This window comes from Lithobates pipiens, unplaced genomic scaffold, assembly GCF_037356315.1.
Source record: "Lithobates pipiens isolate NorthernLeopardFrog02 unplaced genomic scaffold, aLitPip1_a1.2 Scaffold_16, whole genome shotgun sequence".
In the NCBI taxonomy this organism is placed as follows: domain Eukaryota; kingdom Metazoa; phylum Chordata; class Amphibia; order Anura; family Ranidae; genus Lithobates; species Lithobates pipiens.
The window spans coordinates 385,061,320-385,083,013 of record NW_027507748.1 but is presented as its reverse complement, the minus strand read 5'-3'; the positions used below and the strand labels follow the sequence as shown (position 1 = coordinate 385,083,013).

Sequence of the window (21,694 nt, the reverse complement as noted above, 5' to 3'; positions counted from 1 at the left end):
TGCAATCCCTTCTCGGGAAGTTGAATTTTGCTTGCCGCATCATGCCGATGGGGCGTGTTTTTTGCAGGCGCTTGGCGGCGGCCACGGCCGGTGTTAAGGCGCCGCATCATTTTGTTCGGTTGGGGCGGGAGCATAGGGCAGATTTGAGGGTGTGGGACTCCTTCCTTGCGACGTATAATGGCCGCTCTCTCTGGTTGGGGCAGGTGGTGTCGAATTTTGATATGGAATTGTTCACCGATGCGGCTGGTTTGTGCGGCTTCGGGGCTTTTTATCGGGGTCGGTGGAGTGCGGGTGAGTGGCCGGAGGCTTGGAGGGTGGATGGTTTGACTCGCAACTTGGCGGTGTTGGAATTGTTTCCCATCGTGCTGGCGGTTGAGCTGTGGGGTGAGGAGTTCCGGGACCGCCGCGTGCGTTTTCATTGTGACAATATGGGGGTGGTGCAGGCCATTAACAATAACACGGCCTCCTCCCCTCCGGTGGTGCGCTTGTTGCGACACTTGGTTCTAAGGTGTTTATGCATTAATTGTTTTGTGACTGCTGTACATGTTCCGGGGGTTGATAATTCAGTGGCTGATGCGTTGTCTCGTTTCCAGTGGGACAGATTTCGTCAATTGGCTCCGGATGCGGAGGTGAGCGGGATTCCTTGCCCGGATTGGTTATGGGACATCGTGTTGCCACAGCCCAGATGTTGATTCGCAGATCGGTTTCCGAGGCTACTTGGAGGGCGTACAGCAAGGTTTGGCTGGAATGGGGTGCCCTGATGCGGGAAGTGGGGGACTGTGCTCTCGATGAGGACAGGGTTCATGTGCTGCTATATTTTGTGGGTAGGAATTTCGAGAGTGGGGTGTCGGCATCCCATATGTCCAAAAAATTGGCCGCTTTGGCCTTCATGTTCCAGTTGGCGGGTCAGCGGGATGCTACTAAGGCTTTCATGGTCCGGCGCGCCATGCGTGGCTATCGCTCGGGTCGCACGGCAGCTGACAGGAGGCGCCCGGTTTCTTTTCGGATTTTAGGGGAGGTGGTGGCGCAGTTGGGGGTCGTTTGTTTTTCGCAGTTTGAGAGGGTTTTGTTTCGGGCTGTCTTTGTACTGGCCTTTTTCGGGGCCTTTCGGGTGGGCGAGTTGGTGAGTAGGAGCAAGAAGGGGGTAGGTGGTCTGGATGCGGGGGATGTGTTGGTGCGTGACGATACGCTGAGTGTGTTCTTGAAGAGGTCAAAGACCGATCAATTGGGCAAGGGGGCCTGGGTGGAGCTGAGGTCGATTCCGGGTTCTCCCTTGTGTCCGGTGGCGGCTGTGGGGGAATTTTGTCGGCTCAGGCCTCCGGTTGGGGGGGTTTTCTTCCAGCACGGGGATGGCTCTGCTGTGTCCCGATTTCAGTTTCAGGCGGTGTTCAAGAAATGCTTGGCGGCTGCGGGATTGCCGGCCGCGAATTACTCTTCTCATTCGTTCCGCATCGGGGCAGCTACAGAGGCGGTTCGGTGGGGTCTGGATGACAGGGTGGTTCAGAAAATCGGTCGCTGGGAGTCAGCGCGGTTTAAATTATATGTGCGCCCCCATTTGTTGTGAAATCTTACGTACGGTCGGGCACGGGGGTAGGAGGTGCTTTCCGGTTGTGCATTTTTTTTCACCTGGTTTTTCCTTCTGTTTGTCTCTTCCTTTCCTGTTTATGTTGTAGCGGGTGGGAGCTGCCGTGTGACATTCCCCCCCCCCTCCCCCTCCTCCCCCGTCCTATTTCTGTGTTTTTCTTTTTTCTTGCAGATTCAGACTCCTGCCTGGTTTGGATCATGGGACATTCTTACGTCTATTGGGGTGCCAGGAGGGCGGATGTCAGAAGAGATGGCAGGCTGTTGGGTTTGTCCAGGGAGGAGGGCACGGTGCGCTGGTTGGGAGTCCCGGGTATGTTGTGGTCCAGGGTGGTGCCCGAAATGCACCGGTACGCACGGTTGGACCGTCCCCCTGATGTGGTTCTCTTGCATGTTGGGGGTAACGATCTGGGTTTGCGCTGCGCGCGGGAGTTGGTGCGGGACATCAAATTTGATCTATTACGGCTGCAATCTTCTTTTCCAGACACTATTTTTGTATGGTCTGACATTGTGGCCAGGACTGCTTGGCGCTTGGCTCGCTCTGTTGCGGGCCTGAACAGAGCTCGGGTTAAGGTGAACAAAGCGGTGGCCAAGTTCTTTGTGCGGAACGGGGGTTTGGCGGTTCGTCACCGGGATTTGGAGGAGGAGACTTGGCGTTTTTTGCGTACAGATGGTGTACACCTGAATGCCATCGGGATTGATCTTTGGCAGCTGGGTTTGCAGGATGGCATTCAGCGGGCGTTTAGGTTGTGGAGGGCGACACGCACGTAAGGTTTTCACGTGCGCGTGCTGTGGCATTGGGTCTATGGGGTCTTTGAAGGTGGTGCTAAAAAATAATGGAGGTCTAGGGGAGTTGGGCTCATATGGAGATATGGGTGTCCATTCCCTTAAATGGTAAACATGGTGCAGAAGGTTGTATCTGGAAGGAAGTTGATGGTTTTTTGTCCCCGAGCTTTCGTAATACGCGGCGGGGGGCCTGTTCATGGGTGTACCGATACAACTAGTTGGTTGAAAATGATAATTTACCTTCAAAGACCTCTAGATCAAAATGTGTAATACTGGGTTATTTATATATTGGGTTTATAATGTTTTTGTTGTAAAATGTATTTATATGCATTAAGTTATGTTTTTTATAAGATTTTTGTATTTTCATATGTTGATAATAATAAAAAGAAGGCTGCTATGGCCATTCGACTCCAAAAGAAGAGAATGTGTCGTCTGGTCAATTTATAAGCTATTTTCGTTAAGAGGGGGTATTGTGTTGTTTGGGGAGCCTCACGAAATAGGCATCTCCCTTAGTCAAGGAACGGCCCGGACACAGGCACTAGGGGGAGGGCCCGGCATGACGAGGGGAGGCAGACGTGAGGCGGCGGAAGCAAGGTGAGTATGCTGTGACGTGACGACGTGCGTCGGGGTGGGCGGAGCTTGCGCGCACGCGCGAACAGTCGGCGCCATTTTAGTGATAGTGAAGGAGCTGTTTCCCACCCTCCCTCCCCTTATTGTGGTTATGGGTACAGGTGGGTTTGGTCTTGGGGCATTTTTTGTTTTCCATTGGGAGGTCTTTTTCTTAACGGTGGTGGGCTTGTTAGAATGGTTGTTTTATTTTGTCGTAGCAGCATTGGGTCTATGGGGTCTTTGAAGGTGGTGCTAAAAAATAATGGAGGTCTAGGGGAGTTGGGCTCATATGGAGATATGGGTGTCCATTCCCTTAAATGGTAAAGATGGTGCAGAAGGTTGTATCTGGAAGGAAGTTGATGGTTTTTTGTCCCCGAGCTTTCGTAATACGCGGCGGGGGGCCTGTTCATGGGTGTACCGATACAACTAGTTGGTTGAAAATGATAATTTACCTTCAAAGACCTCTAGATCAAAATGTGTAATACTGGGTTATTTATATATTGGGTTTATAATGTTTTTGTTGTAAAATGTATTTATATGCATTAAGTTATGTTTTTTATAAGATTTTTGTATTTTCATATGTTGATAATAATAAAAAGAAGGCTGCTATGGCCATTCGACTCCAAAAGAAGAGAATGTGTCGTCTGGTCAATTTATAAGCTATTTTCGTTAAGAGGGGGTATTGTGTTGTTTGGGGAGCCTCACGAAATAGGCATCTCCCTTAGTCAAGGTAGTTTCCCATCAATTTTCTTTCTTTCCATAGAGAGATCATGATAAACATGGTAGGATCAGGTTACGGTATGCTCTCCTCCTATTGAGTGTAGTCTGTGAAACATGCAGTGATGAATTCTTTTACACTTCACCTCTCCAGGCAAAGCCTTGTCAAACGTTCAGTGCATCAGTGCACAGTGGACCTCTCACTGCATGCTCTGATGTAGGAGTTCTACAAAATTGTACATTTATCAGGGAGAACAATGACAATACACAAGGAAGAAGCCAAGGAGACCTCTCCTCTATCAGACAAACCTCATGGAATTAAGAGATTGTTCCGTCAACTGGTACCTTATGGATTTTGTAATGAAGCAAAGAAGCAGTTCGGGTTGGCCATCCCTGTGGTAAGACATGATTTATTTCATTAATTGCGTACGCAGGTTTTCAAGAGTGTTATCTTCTGACTATGATCATTAACCACTTTACGACCAGCGCACGCCGATGTATGTCCATTTTTTGAAGAGGGATATCTCGGTAACGGCAGCAGCTGCTGCCACAACCGAGATATCCATCTCTTCAGGCGCTGGTCGTGTGTGCGATAACAGTGGTCTCTGAGGAGGGCTCACCACAAGATCACTGCTATCGGCGGCAGGAGAGGTGCCACCCCCCCTCCCGCTGCTCTCCACTGCTTACCGGAGCCGTCGGTAGCAGCGGAGGCGATCGGGTCCTTTCCTGTGCTGGGTATAGAGACGAGTGAGGGTAAGATGGCCCCCCACTGGTCTCTATACCATAGGAGGGCGGAAGCAACATCAAAACGTCACTTCTCCCAATACCTCTTAAAGGCACATTTTTTCAATGTCATTTTTTCAAATGCCATTTTTTTTTTTTTTATTGCATTTAAGTTAAAATATGAGATCTGAGGACTTTTTGACCCCAGATCTCATATTTAAGAGGAACTGTCATGCTTTTTTCTATTACAAGGGATGTTTACATTCCTTGTAATATGAATAAAAGAGATCCATTTTTTTAAACAGTGTAAAAATAAATAAAATCAATTAAAATAAATAATAAAAAAATAAAAAATAAATGTTTTTAAAAACACCCCGTCCCAACGAGCGCGCAGAAGCGAGCGCATACGTGAGTAGCGCCGCATATGAAAATGGTAGTCAAACTACACATGTGAGGTATTGCCGCGATCGGTAGAGTGAGAGCAATAATTCTAGTCCTAGAGCTCCTCTGTAAAGCAAAAAATGCAACCTGTAGAATTTTTTAAATGTCGCTTATGGAGATTTTTGAGGCTAAAAGTTTGACACCATTCCACGAGCGGGTGCAATTTTGAAGCATGACATGTTGGGTATCAATATACTCAGTGTAACATTATTTTTCACAATATAAAAAAATTGAGCTAATTTTTCTGTTGTCTTATTTTTTTTATTCAAAAAAGTGCACTTGTAAGACCGCTGCGCAAATACGGTGTGAAAAAAAGTATTGTAATGACCGCCGTTTTATTCTCTAGGGTGTTAGAAAAAAAACAATATAAAATGTTTGGGGGTTCTAAATAATTTTCTAGCAAAACATTTTTAAACATGTAAACACTGAGTCTGAAAAAGAGGCCTGGTCCTTAAGTGGTTAAAGATTAGTTTAATCTGCTTATATTTAGCCTTCCCTTGCTTCTCTGTCCCACCTCATTAACATGTAAATGATGTTATTAAATAAAACATCTTATCAAAAATTAGAGGGTTATTTTAGACCCCGTGATGATGACACCACTAGATCTATGTGCTTTTCTATGCAATGTAGTCAGATTATGGTGGGTGGGGCTGGCAGGTTGCTTTTTGTAAACATCACAGCACCCTGCCACAGCACTCCTCTCAAGAGCCCACAACCTTGATGCAATCAGTTGGCTGGCTCCTGGGAGATGTTATGCCTTCAAGGGTGGATGCCAGTCTGTAAGAGTGGGTATTGTGAGGCAGGCTGTATTTGCCTAAGTAATGCCCATATATGATGAGCTTCTGTTACCGGCCTCAAAATGTGAATTAAGAGAGCCGATGATTGTAGACGCAATGAGATAAGGTGATCAGCTTGGCGTGGACTGCAAAGAATCACACAAACAGCATGAGATATGACCACTGACTTTATGGCTGGAAGTAGTTTAATTTTTACATAACAATACATCTTTTACATTTTTATAGTCACATGTTTATAACCATTAACAATATATATAATACCGATTTTAACTAAAGTATTTTAAAACGTAGTTACAACAATGAACATTACTAAATTTAATAACATATATATCCCTGTTATTCAGTGTTATAGATAATTATCTTTATCTCTCTGGTACATTTTAAGTGTGCAATAATCATACTGGCAATGCATTGCTTTAATACAAATATTTTCATGGTAGTACTCTTTTTTAACCACTAGATGGTGCACATTGCATGTCTGTATGATGCAATACATAAGCTTTACATACAATAGGTTTTTTTCTATATTAAATAACAGAAACCATGTGCTTCTATAAATCTATGCAATTTCCAATAAATCAGGTTTAAATATACCTATTTAGAAAGGTTTAGTGTTTATCATAGACATTTGTTTTGACTAATGCAGTATTTTCATGTTCTTATGCACTTTTCACTTGTTTCTGACACATGCTGTTCTAAACTTCTAATTACAGCAAAACTATAGCATAAAATCTGCTGAGACTTTTTCTGCATCTGCTCAAGATGTTTAGGAATCTTTCTATCACAGGTTAATACAGATTAGGAACAATTTAGAGTACGTACCTGCAAAGAATCACACAAACAGCATGAGATATGACCACTGACTTTATGGCTGGAAGTAGTTTAATTTCCAGTCACATGGTGTGTGGCCTTATAGACTCTGTTTGTGTACCTTCTCTGCCATCTACTGGTTATTAATAGAATAGAAGGGAGATGTTTAGAAATATAAAAAAAATGAATATGTACTTTGCTTTGGGGTGTCTGTTTTGTGACCATATAAACCCCAGTCCGTCACACTTCCATTATTCAAAGAGTATAAATCAAATGAATGCAGGGGTTGGGCCAGAGTCAATAAGTTTTTCTCTAGAAAAAGGCTAGATTAGCCTTTCTCAACCTTTTTACCCCAGAGGAGCACTCTAAATAATTCTCAGGGAACCCCTTCCAAAAAAATGTCCCTAATACCCTAGATTCTACTTTTGTGATAAATACATACATATACATATATATATACATATACGTATATATATATATATATATATATATCTCTATATAGATATCTCTATAGATATATATTTGCACATGACATTTGGGAGGTGTTTTTAGTACTATTTTTATTTGGTTTTATACACTACGGGGTTATTTACTAAAGGCAAATCCACGTTGCACTGAAAGTGCACTTGGAAGTAAAGTCGCTGTAGACCTGAGGGGGACATGCAAGGAATTAAAAAAAAACAGCATTTTAGCTTGCACATGATTGGATGATAAACTCAGCAGAGCTTCCCCTCGTTTCAGATCTACCCCTTATGCCGCGTACACACGGGTGGACTGTATGGCCTACTTAGTCCGCCGAAACACATTTCAGCGGACAGTCCGCTCGTGTGTGGGCTTCAGCGGACTTTTTCAGCGTGCAGTCTGGCGTACTAAGTATTTCGGATTTTTGGAAATTCTGTCCGTCGTACTTTGGTTTCAGCAGACAATCCGCTCGTCAGTAGGCTAGTTCGACGGACTAAGAATGGCGCATGCTCAGAAAGGATTTACACGGCGGAAAGGTGCTTTGCTGTGTATTGGACTTCCTATTTCTAGTCCCGTCGTACGTGCTGTACACGTCATCGCGCAAGCTTTCGACGGACTGTTTGTGCATCCGTGTGTGGTCAAGTCCGTTCAGTCGAAAGTATGACGGACTGTCCGTCGGATTGTATGACGGACTAAGTAGGCCATACAGTCCGCTTGTGTGTACGCGGCATTAGATTTAGAGCGACTGCATTTCCAAGTGCACTTTCAGTGCAAAGTGGATTTGACTTTCGCAAATAACCCCTATGCATATTCTTTATTTGTAGTTCCACAGAGGTAGAAGCTAGGGTATTAGGGACATTTATGTATTTATTTAACAGCACCCCTAGGGCACATGGGAGAGATGTATTGCAGTACACATGCATTTATTCACTTTTTCTCACTTTATTGAAAAAAAAAATACCATATCTACAGGTCATTGTACATTAACATTCTCTGTGAGAAAGCTGTAAAATCCTGGATTAAATATCAGATCGATAATTCTAGAGCCATTTCCACTTAAAAATTGCTTAACAATTATGGCATACAATACTTTCAATGTTTAACCCTTTTCCCTTATCTTTTTCTCTTCCTTTTTTTTCCCTTTCCTTTTCATGGTCATTATTTAGATTACCTATGGTCGGTTGGACCCATTGTAATATTCACCTCCAATAATAGGATGACAAATTCATCCTCCTTTGTTTACAAAATATACATGATTATTAGATTCCATCTACATTTAAAAGTACTTTTCTTTAATATATTTGGAACAGACCTCTCAGACCACGTTGTTGTTCTCTATGGGAAGATCGGATGAAAAAGGACAGCATGTCTGTTTTCATCCATATCGCCTTCCGTCTGTTTTCAGCAGATCTTGTCGGATCGGATGGCAGGAGGGTGTCAGCAGACCTACAGTCCAGGACAGGATAAAATTCATCCAATACAATTATCAACAACTTTGGGAAGCCATGCAAGATAGGGGGAGAAAAGACAGCCCTACTTTCAAGGTAGGAGATGAAGTCTGGCTGTCGGCAATAAACCTCAAACTCTCATGTCCATCACAAAAACTGGGACCAAGGTTCATTGGTCTTTTTACGATCAAGAAGGTAGTAAATCTAGTAGCCTTTGAATTGGCATTGTCCAGTTCCTACAAGATTCACCCTGTATTTCATGCTTCACTGTTGAAATCAACAGTTCCCAGTCCCTTCTCAGAAAGAAGAATTACCACCCCCTCCAGTCTTAGTAGGAGGTGAGACTGAATTTGAGGTAGAGACCATCTTGGATTACAGGAAAAGAGGGAGACAAGTACATTAGCTCATCACATGGAAGGGGTACCCTCCAGAGGATAATTCCTGGGAGCCCTCAAGCAATATACATGCCCCACAACTATTACAAGCCTTCCACAGCAGACTCCCAGAGAGAATGTTAAATTGGGCATCCGGAGGGTGCCCCTTGGGGGGGGCACTGTCAGGGAATAGGCCCTGGAAGTACTGGCAATCTTGCCAGTAGAAGAAATGGGCACCATAGGCACATCATCTGAAAGATGGTTCCCCCGGCTGGCCTATATAAGGATGCCTCTGTCTGATTGTCTTCAGCTCTCCCTGAGTTCCAGAACCTGCACCTAGATTGTTCTATGGCTTACCCTGATCTTCTCCTGGCTCTGATCCGGCTTACCCTAAGGACTACTCTTCTGCCTAACCAGTCTGCTTGCCTGTGTATGACCTTGGACTGTTTAAAGGACTTGTTTCTATCTGAATACCTCTGCTACTTGTGTGTGACCCCGGCCTGCCATAGAGACTTTGCTATTTCCTACACCAGTCCACCTACCCGTGTATTATCACCGGTGTTGGATCCTCGGCCAGGCCTTTGCTGACTTCCCTGGATACCCTATGCCCTGTATCCTGTCTACACTCCTTAAGGACTGCTTCCAGCACCTCCTCAAGTTGCCTGCAGTGGTCATCTGCTCAAATCCTGAACATCCTGGTGGCAACCTGTGCTTCTTTGAGCATTATACCCTCTGTGCCAACTTCAGGGGTATACTGTGCTCAGCCGCAAGGGGAGCCGCTCTCGGCATCTCGGCCTCGGGAAGGTAATCTGATACAGGCGGAGACAAGTTGTCACATTCTCACCTGCCTGACTGATGAGTGCAGAGGAAGGCCTCCCTTATGTATCTGACTTGCAGCCCCTGGTAGAGCAGACAGGTGGCATGGGAGTGCCTGGCAGGATCAACGGCAGATGTGTCAGATGACCGGCACAGCAGACAGGACCAGAAGGCTGGATGGATCAGCAGACGGGTGAGCAGACTGAATGGATCAGCAGACAGGTGAGCAGACTGAATGGATCAGCAGACAGGTGAGCAGACTGAATGGGTCAGCAGAAAGGTGAGCAGACTGAATGGGTCAGCAGACAGGTGAGGCAAACCAGTACTGGAGCTGGATGGCTGAAGTAGGTAAGTATAATAGACTGGAGCAGAGTCTTGGAATGTCAGGCAGGCTGGGTTGGTAAGAAGGCTGGTAACGGAGGTACAAGAGGAGCAGGCAGAAAGAATTGTCAAACAAGCCAAGGGTCAGATGCAGGCAGATAACGGGAACAGTCTCAAAACAAGCTGGATCAAACAGGAGCAAGTATCAGATCTTTAGGAAACACATACACAAAGCTGCAGATCAGACAGCAAGGACTGCTGAGGCGTTTAAATAAGGCAGCCTGTTGCCAATCACTGAAATCAGCCTGGACTAAGTTAACCCTTAGGTGGCAGATCCATGACACAAGTAGACCTACCAGAACTGTCTGCAAACATGAAATATATGCATGTATAATGACATAACCTACATCCAGCACCAGATCCAGCAGTTTAAAAGGCAAGGTTTTACACACCAGTACACTTACACCTCTGGCAAATTTAGAATGGGTAGAATGGTAATGGTTTCCAACCCATGTTTTTTTAGACTCAGGGTCTTACTACCAAGATGTTGCATCTCCTGAAAGACACATACAGTTATATGTGGATTTTAGGTTTTTGGGTATTTAAACACTGAGGGCTTAACCAGCGAGTTTAGAACCCTCACATTCCTCAAGACTAAGCTATAAGAAGACATGATGGCCATGGGGGGGGGGGGGGGGGGGCATGTATGGGATAACACCATCCACCAGTAGAGAGCTGGACCCAGAGAGAATAACAGGGGACACAGAAGAGAACATGCAATAGCAGGCATACTGTACCAAAAAGACATAAGCATATGTAATAAAATCATGAAAAGAAAACCAAGAAACCAAACTAAAAGTGAACTGTCCCACTGAAAACCAAATCACTCCACCCACCCCCTTAAAACTGAGGGTGGCATCCATCCCCAACCCAAAGAGGCTACTCGTAGAGGGCACAATGCAAAAGACACGCAGGTCTACAAAAAGTGGAAGGAGTTTCAGTAGGCATAGTCCCTCCGGTAAAGAAGTGTGCTGCAGGTCAGCTGGATTACTCATACGTACACTACTTGAACAGATGTATTTAAACATTAATCAGAAAGATTACCTAATAAACTTCCAAAGGGCGTTCCAAAGGGTTCAGTATAGGTACTTCCAGAATGATGGGCAAAGAAAGAGGAGTATATATCCAAAAAGGCCCTAATTGCAATATATAGATGCCCAGGAGATGACTACAGCACTGCAGGTAGAGTGGGCACCAACATTTAACAGAACAGGAAAACAGGTGTTCAGCCCTCACAGCAGAAAACATGCAAACATAGTAAAGAGTCCCATGGAGCTCCCAGAGCAAACAACTAGAGGACCCAAAAAGAAAAGAAAAACAGACTACTTGCAGAGTTTTTATCTAGGAAGCAGCATCCTCCTGAGAAGTAAAGCAGTGCACCTGGTTGCCATCTTGTACATGCAGTTTTGCAGAAAAATAACATACTGTATTTCAAGTTTTTGGGGCAAATTTAGCCTTTGCATTTATCGTAGAGCAATTATCCTTGATTGCGAGCTTCACAAACCACAGGATCTCGGTCTCTAAAATTCAGGAGCTTAAAAATAAAGGTGCAGGGTGGAGCCGTGGGCATGCAATGCGCTCCTTCAACCTTAAAATAAGGCGAGAATTTCTCGTTCAATGTTTTTCTTAAGGTTTTTCATGAGAAGTACATATCAATTAGTAGGCTTATACATGGGAAACAGTCACAAATATGAATAATAATAAAATAAAATGAATATAGATGTCACTGTATGACTAACAAGACTCATATCTGAAAACATGACTTATGATAAAGTAGATCCACTTAAAGAGTCAGAATTGGAACTCTTAAAGTGTTGGCATATTTAAGGAAACATGCCTCCAGACCACCCAACCCCCCCTAATGGGCGCAAACTGTGAATGAGTGGGGGCACAACCAGGGGCATACTGACAACTCATGAGGCCCTCGGGCAATAGGAGATTATGGGGCCCCCAGGCAATCAGGGATTATGGGGCCACACAGTATATACACACACACACAGTATACACAGACATGTTTTTATTGGCTGAGAAGGTACTGGAGAGGTGGGGCAGCTATAATCTCTGGATTTTTAGACCAAAAGGATGTCGGTAAGGGACATTTCAGCGACAGATGTAAAAAAAAAAAAAACACAGATTTTTACATACTGTCCCTGGTTTTACTGAGGCTGACAGCCCTGATGGGGCCCCCTAGTGGCCCAGGGCCCTCGAGCAGTGCCCGAGTGGCCGAATGGTCAGTCCGCCCCTGGGCACAACTGTATAAACCAGGAATATTAATGCCAAAATTATATTCTATATTGTAAAAAACATAATGGGGTCTAGGTATTCAAATCATAAATCACAAATGCCATAAGGTAAGAATTTAGCCCAAGGCAGGAGAGATTGTAGCAGAATTTTGGTGAAGGTGATATGGTCCGAGCCCTGTGCACCTTCAGGTTGTTCCTGCGGTTGTGGTTTTTGGCATCTTCAGCCCTTGCTTCCAGGTACTTAACCTTAAACTTTAGAGTATGGAGGTCCACCCTGTGATCCCTCTGGACGTCTTCCACCAAAGACACTAGCTGCTCGGCCTTGGTAATCCGCTTTTGGAACCTATCCAGGTCCCTGCTAGTTCATTGTGCACATGGTCAATCTTTGTAGTAAGAGCAGATTGACAGCTTTTGATAGCCTGCATTAGGCAGTCAAAGGTCTTAGAGGCCAATGCCGTAGGCTGCGGGTCAGTGGTCAGAGTCGCCATGTTGCAGGCAGTAGCGGAGGGAGTTCCTGTCAAGGGCTTGACACCCTCTTGATAGGCTGTATGGCATGTTGAACTGGCGCTTCTGCCTCTGGTCATATCCCGCGGGATTGCAGGAGGTGGGGGAGTCAGTTCGAGGAGGAAAGAACTCACCATGCACCAATAAATGGGTGGATAAGAGTGCCAGAGTTGAGAGCCTCGTGATTACACATTCACTCTCAGCGCCATCTTGGACTCGCCCACAAGTCATAGAACATTTTAAATACAAGAATAAAGAAAATTGTTGCATGATAAATGTTGCACAAGAGACTGGACTGTCCAGGATCCCCCTCCCCCCAATTGGCTGAGACAGCAGCATGGCGACATTGGCTCCCCTTGCTGTCAATCAATCAGTGAACCGATAAGGAGAGAAAGGGGGCAGGACCATATCGGGCCACAGCTTGGTGTCTAAATGGGCACAGGGAGCTGTGGCTCAGCTCGGCTGCCCCATACCAAGCTGCTTGCTGTGGGGACACTCAACTGGAGGGAGGGGCCAGGAGCAACGAAGAGGGACCCGAGAAGAGGAGGATCTGGGCTGCTCTGTGCAAAACCACTGCACAGAGCAGGTAAGTATAGCATGTTTGTTATTTTTACCGAAAAAAAAAACAAGACTTTAGTATTACTTTAAAACAATCCCTTGCTCAGCACGGCAATAGTAATCAAATAAAACAAATAATGGCTCAACATTTCATATTTCTGACATGTGCCTGCTGTATACTTGTATGAAAAAGTTCCCTGTTCTCTTTGTAGTGCTTCCTTTGTGTGAAATCCCTGGTGGTCCTGCTTTTCTCTGCTTTCCTATTAAAATCTGATCACACTATGCAGGAGAACACACCATGATCAGTTTTATAGCTATGCTGGGAACTCAGCCTGCTCTACTTCCATGATCAGACCGCCCCCCCCCCCCCCCCCCCCGCACAGCCATTCACTGGAAAGCTCAGTGTGATGCTGTTTCCCCTCCCCCAGCTCCTATGTAACAGAGAACAAAGGAAATGTGATCATTTATAAAAAAAAAAAATAGAGAAAAAGTATTTATACTGTAGCGTTAAAGTGGAGTTCCACCCAGAAATGGAACCCCCCCCCCCCTCCAGTGTCACATTTGGCACCTTTCAGGGTGGAGGGGGTAGCAGATACCTGTCAAATCCAGGTATTTGCTCCCACTTCTGGGCATAGATCGCTGCACTTTTGGAAATTTGTAAAAAAAGTCATAAGACACACCCCTGCCACACTTAAAGGAGAATTATAATATTTTTTTTACCACTACTATTCCTTTATATTGGCTTTTGAAATTTACAAATGCAGCAATTTAGAAATTGGATGAAAGGTTTAGTGCTGGAAAACACTTTTTGAAAGATAGAAAGTGCATTTTATATACAACTATGTAGAGCAGACCAAAATGAGGGACAGATAAGGAGGAAAGAGGGACATTGTTCCATATCAGGGACAGTCCCTCGAAATCAGGGACAGTTGGGAACTATGTGGATGGAGTGCTTCTTCTGCATAGGACAGGGGTGTCCAAAATTTTTTCAAAGTGGGCCGGATTTGATGAAGTGAACATGCCTGAGGGCCGACCATTTTGCCTGACATTCTTTGAACCATTGAAAATTCGGTCTAAGTGTGTCCATCCGAGCACTAATACACAGCCCAACAAGAATTCTCTTGCCTTTGTCGCACTCGTTCCCAACACACAGGCGAATGCTCTGCACTTTAGGGGGCACCGTTAATTCTTAATGGTACCCCACACATTGGAAAATGTAGGGTGCTTTTGGTGCAGTGCAATAAAAAAAAAAACACACAGACACATGTGCGCACACGCGCACACACACATACAGACACATGTGCACACACACGCACACACACACACATGTGCGCACACACACATACAGACACACGTGCACACACACGCACACACACACACGTGCACACACACACATACAGACACATGTGCACACACACACATACAGACACATGTGCACACATACAGACACATGTGCACACATACAGACACAGACACATGTGCACACACACACATACAGACACATGTGCACACACACACATACAGACACATGTGCGCACACACACACATACAGACACATGTGCGCACACACACACATACAGACACATGTGCGCACACACACACATACAGACACATGTGCGCACACACACACATACAGACACATGTGCACACACACACACATACAGACACATGTGCACACACACATACAGACACATGTGCACACACACAGACAGACACATGTGCACACACACAGACACATGTGCACACACACACATACAGACACATGTGCACACACACACTCTTCTAGCAGAAGAAATGGCAAGCAAAAAAGATTATCATTCTTGTCAAAGAACCAAGAGAATTTCTCTTAAGGTTCAAATGGCTGATTCAGCAAAGCCGAAAAGACCAATTTTAAATCCTGAGGATTTAAAGGTGCCTTGATAGGGGTATAAACCGTGTTACCCCCCTGAATAAGCTACGCACCAAGAGTTGGAAGCAAAAGGCCATAGGAAAAGACATCAACATGGCCTGGATCTGGCTCTTGATAAAAGTCAAGGCCAGCTTCCTTTCAGATCCCATATGCAGGAATCAGGAATCCTGCCTATTGACATACTTCCTGGGGCACCAACCCCTGGATCCATACCAAGAAACCTATGCCTTCCAGATTCAAAAGTAATTGACTCTGGAAGCTGGCTTCCTGGCCTTAGTCAAAGTAGATACTACTGAAGGAGATCACCCACAATCTTTTATAGAGTGGGATTCAACAGTCAAACCTGATTGACCGTAATGTAGGATGTAATACCGGATCTTGTGCAAGAAGGTCTGGCTATAATGGCAGAGTCCAAAGGACTCATACTGCTATCTTTATGATCTTGATAAATTAAGATCTTCTGGGACCCAGCTGGGGCCACCAGAATCACCTCCTTCTGTTCCTGCTTAATCCTGCGGAGAAGGCGTGGAAGTAGCAGAGCAGAAAAAAAACAATCTTCGCCCTTCACGGTAGGTTCCGAGACCTTGAAAGGAAACCTTCAGGAACAGGGGTACACTCTTTTCTTCTTTAAGCTGAAGCTTGATCACTTGACAAACCCATTTGGAAAATAGTGGATCTTGACGCTGCCTGTCCATATCTTGGACCCTCTGGCAGTACAAACAAAACCTGTGTTTTGCGAACCTGAGCGGTCGCCTTTACATAGAAGGTCTGGCTATAATGGCAGAGTCCAAAGGACTCATACTGCTATCTTTATGATCTCGATAAATTAAGATCTTCTGGGACCCAGCTGGGGCCACCAGATTAACCTCCTTCTGTTCCTGCTTAATCCTGCGGAGAAGGCGTGGAAGTAGCAGAGCAGAAAAAAAACAATCTTCGCCCTTCACGGTAGGTTCCGAGACCTTGAAAGGAAACCTTCAGGAACAGGGGTACACTCAGGTAATCCTGTAATCCCGGACCTGTGAGAGGACACTGCCAGTAAACTTTTATTGGCTTTACTACCAAAAAGTACTGGATCCCAGGGCCCAGCTTTAAAAGCATTCACAAGCAAAACCTTGTGTCTTCGGATGACGAGGCCTGGGTACCATTCATTTAGTCCATTACGGAGACATCAGAACGGAGTCGGTCAGGATGGCTGGCTCTCATCAAAGGATTACTGCTCATGGAGCTCAGTACAACACATCCTTACACGTGCCTAACACCTTATGCCGCGTACACACGAGCGGACTGAACTCCGAAGGAGTTTCCAACGGAGTTCCGCCGGAGTTCTGACAGAGTTCCGTGGAAACGGACTTGCCTACACATGATCACAACAAAGTCCACCCGTCTGGTAGGCGGTGACGTACACCAGGTCTGACTAGACTATAAAACGGAAGTACAATACCAAGTGCGCCACACTTTGGGCTCCTTCTGCTAATTTCGTGTTTACCTCGTGTTAGCAGAAGTTTGGTGAGAGACGATTCGCGCTTTTCAAACTCGTATTTTTCAGAACGTTTAACTGCTTTTCAGTTTGTGCTTGTGAGGTTTGTATCTGTTTTTTAGTGCGTGTAGTCAGGTCGTCTCTGTATTTTGCAGTGCGATCTGCTGCGCTCGTTGCTGACTTTCAGCTCACTCTTCACAGGCCTTGTTGTTCTTCAGTGACTTCTGTTAAGTTCGTTCTGACAAGCCGACCGTTTTGAAGCCATGTTCCGTGTACGTACTCGTCGTCAAGTTCGTGCTTTGCTTGTGCTTGGTGTTGTAGTTCATTCTTCAACCCAAGACCAGTCCGTGAACAGGGTGGGGAGGAGTTCATGGACGAAGAATTGGTTACTCCAGCGTGACCAGTTCTCTCACATGCCTTTGCTTCGTGAGATCCGGGAGAATAATCCTGATGATTTCAGGAATTATCTCCGGATGACAGACCCCATTTTTCACCGTCTGCTGGCTTTGCTCACCCCTTATATCACCAGGCAGGATACCTGCATGCGGCGAGCCATCACTCCGAAGCAGAGGCTCATCGCCACGTTGCGCTACTTGGCGACAGGGAGAAGCCTTCAGGACCTCAAGTTCTCCACAGGCATCTCCCCCCAGGCTCTGGGGATCATTATTCCAGAGACCTGTTCTGCCATCATACAGGTCCTGCAGGAGGACTATATTAAGGTAAGATTTATCATTTAACATCACATTTTATTGTCTTTAATGTTTGCTAATGTCTTGTATTTCTTTCCTCAATCTCTAATTACCATGATTGCAATATGCTGTGAATGTCCCCTTTGTCCTCATGCATGCTGTAATCTTTTAATGCTCCTTTTTTCTCTTTCATGCATATTTGCCTTCATTAAACCTCACCAACATGCTATGGTAGGCCCATATCCACCTAGTCTAGTCACTTTAAAATGTCTTTTGTCAGCTCCATTGTATTGCTTTATCCTAAAACCAAACATTTAATATTATTCCAAATGGTCTGTGTGTCCTTAACTGAATCCCCCCCCCCCCCTTAATAGTATCCCAAATGGTCTGTGTGTCCTTAACTGGATCCCCCCCCTCTTAATAGTATCCCAAATGGTCTGTGTGTCCTTAACTGGATCCCCCCCCCCCCTTAATATAATTCCAAATAGTTTGTGTGTCCTTAAATTAATGTTGAATTATATATTGTATTTTTAACCCACTTCAACCCTGGAATGATTTTCACCGTTCCTGACCATCATCACTTTTTGTGATTTGGCAGTGCATTGCTTGAATTGACAATTGTGCGTTCTTGTAACATGGCTCCTCTAGTAAATTATCGTAATTTTATTAGCACAAATAGAGGTTTTATTTGGTTGTCTTTGATCACCTCTGCTTTTTTTGTTTTTGCGATTAACCACCAACAAAACCAAACCGCATTTTTACAAATATGCATTATTTTTCAATATTCGCTATAAGAAATATAGCCCCAAAAATATATTAACCAGAATTTTTTGTACATCATTTTATGCTGATACATATTCTTAAACAAATTTGTTAAAATGAATCGCAATAAGCGTTTATTGATTGGTTTGTGCAAAAGTTCTAGCGTATACAAAATATGGTCTATTTTGATGGCATTTTTTTAATCATGCAATTTTTGGAAATAGTAATGGCGGTGATAACCGATTTTTTTTTTTTATTGTGACTGCCACATTATGGCGGACACATTGGACAATTTCCATACATTTTTGGGACCATTGTCATAAATACAGTGATCAATGCTCTAAAATTGTATTGATTACTATAAAAATGTCACATGCAGTGAAGGTGTTAACCACAAGGGGGCCGAGGAATGGTTAAGTGTGTTCTGGGTGAGTGTTTATAACTGTCTGGGGGATGGGCTAGCAGTGACATGACCCTGATCACTGCTCCCGATGACAGGGAGCAGACTATCGGTGTCCTGTCACTAGGCATAAGCGGCAAATAATGTTTTTGTTGTAATGTACAATGTTTAATGTGCAAAAGTACTTATTTTGTTTTTTTATGCTTTGCCTCCCCAGTTTCCTTCATCGCCACAAGAATGGCAGACTGTGGCATCCCATTTTGCCACCCGTTGGGACTTTCCCAACTGCAGTGGGGCGATAGATGGGAAGCACGTCCACATCGTGCCACCACCCCATTCGGGGTCATACTATTACAACTATAAGGGGTTTCACAGTATTGTGTTAATGGCGGTGGTGTCGGCACAATATGAATTTATGTATGTGGACGTGGGGAAGAATGGCCGGATGTCGGATGGAGGAGTCTTCGCCCAGACGGAGTTCTACCAGCGTCTACAGACAGGTGGCCTGGGATTGCCACCTGATACAGATAATGTGGAAGGACTCCCCTTCGTCTTCATAGCTGATGAAGCTTTCAGTCTGGACGAGCACGTGATGAGGCCATTCCCCAAAGAACCCTCACCCCGGAGAGGAGGGTTTTCAGCTACCGGCTGGCCAGAGCGAGAAGAGTTGTTGAAATGCCTTTGGAATAATGGCCAGCCGGTTCCGTGTTTTTCTAACTCCCATACACATGACGGAATACAAACTTAATCATGTTGTCCTTACATGTTGCATCTTGCACAATTATTTAAATAAGAACTCTTCTAATTATCTATCTTCATTTGGGCCTGAGGCTGGACTTGTTCCCGAAAATATGACAGGCCTGGATACCGGCCGTACTGGCTTGGCCCCCCAAAGTGCCCGTGAGGTTCAGGAAAAATATGTGACTTATTTTAACGGTAGGGGGGCCATTGCAATGCTACACAATCTTTAAGTTTTAAAAATTAAAATAATAAAAGAAGATAAAATCAGGAAATGTTTTTCTTGCTTGCTTTTGGTTTGTGCTGTCTCCTATGTTATCCTAGTGCACTTGTAGTGCCAAGTGTATTTTCATTAATTAAATAAGGCCCATTGTCGCTGGAAACACAAAATCACTTTTCCAAAACTGGTATTGAGCATTGAAAGAAGACGCCACACATTGTTGATTATTCCAATTTTTAATTTGGCCACATTCACATGTGCCTTTGAATATTTATATGTAAAATATATATTTTTTGTATTAATTTTTTTTATTTATTTTAAAAACATTTTATTTGACATTTTTTATATTTTTTAACTTTTTTTCTCTTTTTTAAAGTTTTTTTTGCTTTTTCGTTAAAATTTTGAAAAATGTAACAACAATCAGCCCCAATATTTCTAATTTGGGAAGTTCCAATCTTAATAAAAACAACGGAAATGAAGAACATGATCGATATTCTGGAGAAACGGATTATATTCTCCCCAAAATATCGATCATGTTCTTCATTTCCTGCTGCATATTGTCAAGCCGATTCTTCATGAGATCCAGGCTAGTTCGCATGGCATCTATTTCCCCATTCCAGCCCATTATCTGGCCAATCAGCCTTTGTGCGCTGTCACTGGAAAACGGGGCCCTTTCCACAACCATAACATCACCTACAATAGATGATAAAAATTTGTTGAAAAAATATGCAGTCATACATGGATTTAACCAAGCTGGGGTGTCAGACACTCACCTGGTGGGGTGCCCATCTCCCCTACTTCCTCCACCTCTCCTTCCTCAACCTCTCCTTCCTCCACATCCTCGGGGGGGGGGGGGGGGGGGCACTGGGGCTTGGAAATGTGTCCCTTTCCCCAACCAGAACATCACCTAAAATAGATGTAAAAACATGTGTTTAGAAATATGCAGGTATACATCGATTACCTGAAGCTGTGGTGTCAGACACTCACCTGGTGGGGTGCCCATCTACTCTCCTTCCTCCACCTCTCCTTCCTCCACATGCACATCCACGGGGGGGGGGGGGGGGGGGGGTGGGGCTAACCTCACATTCATGCTGGCAATGGCGGCGGTCCCTGGGATCCTGCTTTGTGAGTCTTTTCTCCCCTATGAGAATTTAACAAAACAAAAGGTATACTTAGCACACAGATATTTGAGGCCAGAACTAGAAAGATGAAACATTGATTAGAAGTGTTGTACAATTGTCTGTTTATGAAGAGATGCAAAAGTTGAAGACATGATTAATAAATTCACTTTGCAAACAACTACAATACTTACCTTTTTTGGCCAAGTTTCACAGTTCCCCCCCAAGTATACCAAGGAACCCCTGTGTGGTTTACCCTAATAAATGTTCTCTGGTGTCCCACACTTTTGCTCATGAGTGCAGATGTGTTAACCAGCTGCCAAGTGTCCTCTCCTTCAATTCCACTGAATGTTCTTTTCTAGTCATTGTAGTTTGAAACACATCTAAACAACAATGCCCTAAACTTTTTTTTCTTAAGAAAAATTACACTGTAAAAAAATGATGATTAAACCCTGTATCATAAACGATGTTTGACACGAACAACGAACGAGGGTTTGTTATGAACGATACGATTACTGTATCCACCAACATGAAAGCAGCAATTTTACATTGTACAAAGGTAAAGAAAAGCATATGGATCAGTATGCAATAATCATAATAGGAACACACGACAAGTACTTACTTTTTTTAAGAACTTTCTTTATTCTTCTGTACTGATCCGGCTCCCTCAATTTAAGGTCGGACCACCGTTTCCTCAATTGGTCTTTTGACCGTCGTACCCCAAAAAGATTGTGCAGGGTCTTAACAACTTTGGCCATGATTCTGGCCTTGCGCAAGTTCGGATGGGTGTATGGTCCATGCTTCCCATCATAATCCTTACTTCGCAAGATTGCCACCATCTCCACCATCTCTTCAAAGGCCATATTGGAGGCCTTAAATCTCCTCTTTCCGGATTGGGACGTTTGTGGCTCCGGGGATTCGTGACTACTGGAGTCATTAATATGAAGCACCTGTTGTGTTTCCGCCATGTTTCTCCTACTGCGCACCGTAACGTCATGGGCAGGCAACGCAGGCGTGGTTTTACGCGGGCGCACTGTATATAACGCCCACATGCACATGTCATACGTGCTTTCGTACGTTATGTGCGCACAAAAGGGCGGGAAAAAAGACTTGACCAAAAGAACGTCATGG

At 44.5% G+C, this 21,694-nt stretch overlaps 1 protein-coding gene across 1 annotated transcript in view; it reads left to right on the top strand.

Moving 5' to 3' along the window:
- Positions 1 to 3,851: 3,851 nt before the first annotated feature.
- LOC143983030 (multidrug and toxin extrusion protein 2-like) overlaps positions 3,852 to 21,694 on the top strand; it is a 197,111-nt gene continuing 179,268 nt past the window's right edge. Inside the window, exon 1 of the mRNA XM_077482257.1 lies at positions 3,852 to 4,091. Within this exon, the coding sequence (XP_077338383.1) occupies positions 3,951 to 4,091 (141 nt within the window). The 5' untranslated portion in view covers positions 3,852 to 3,950. The remainder of the gene's footprint in view (positions 4,092 to 21,694) is intronic.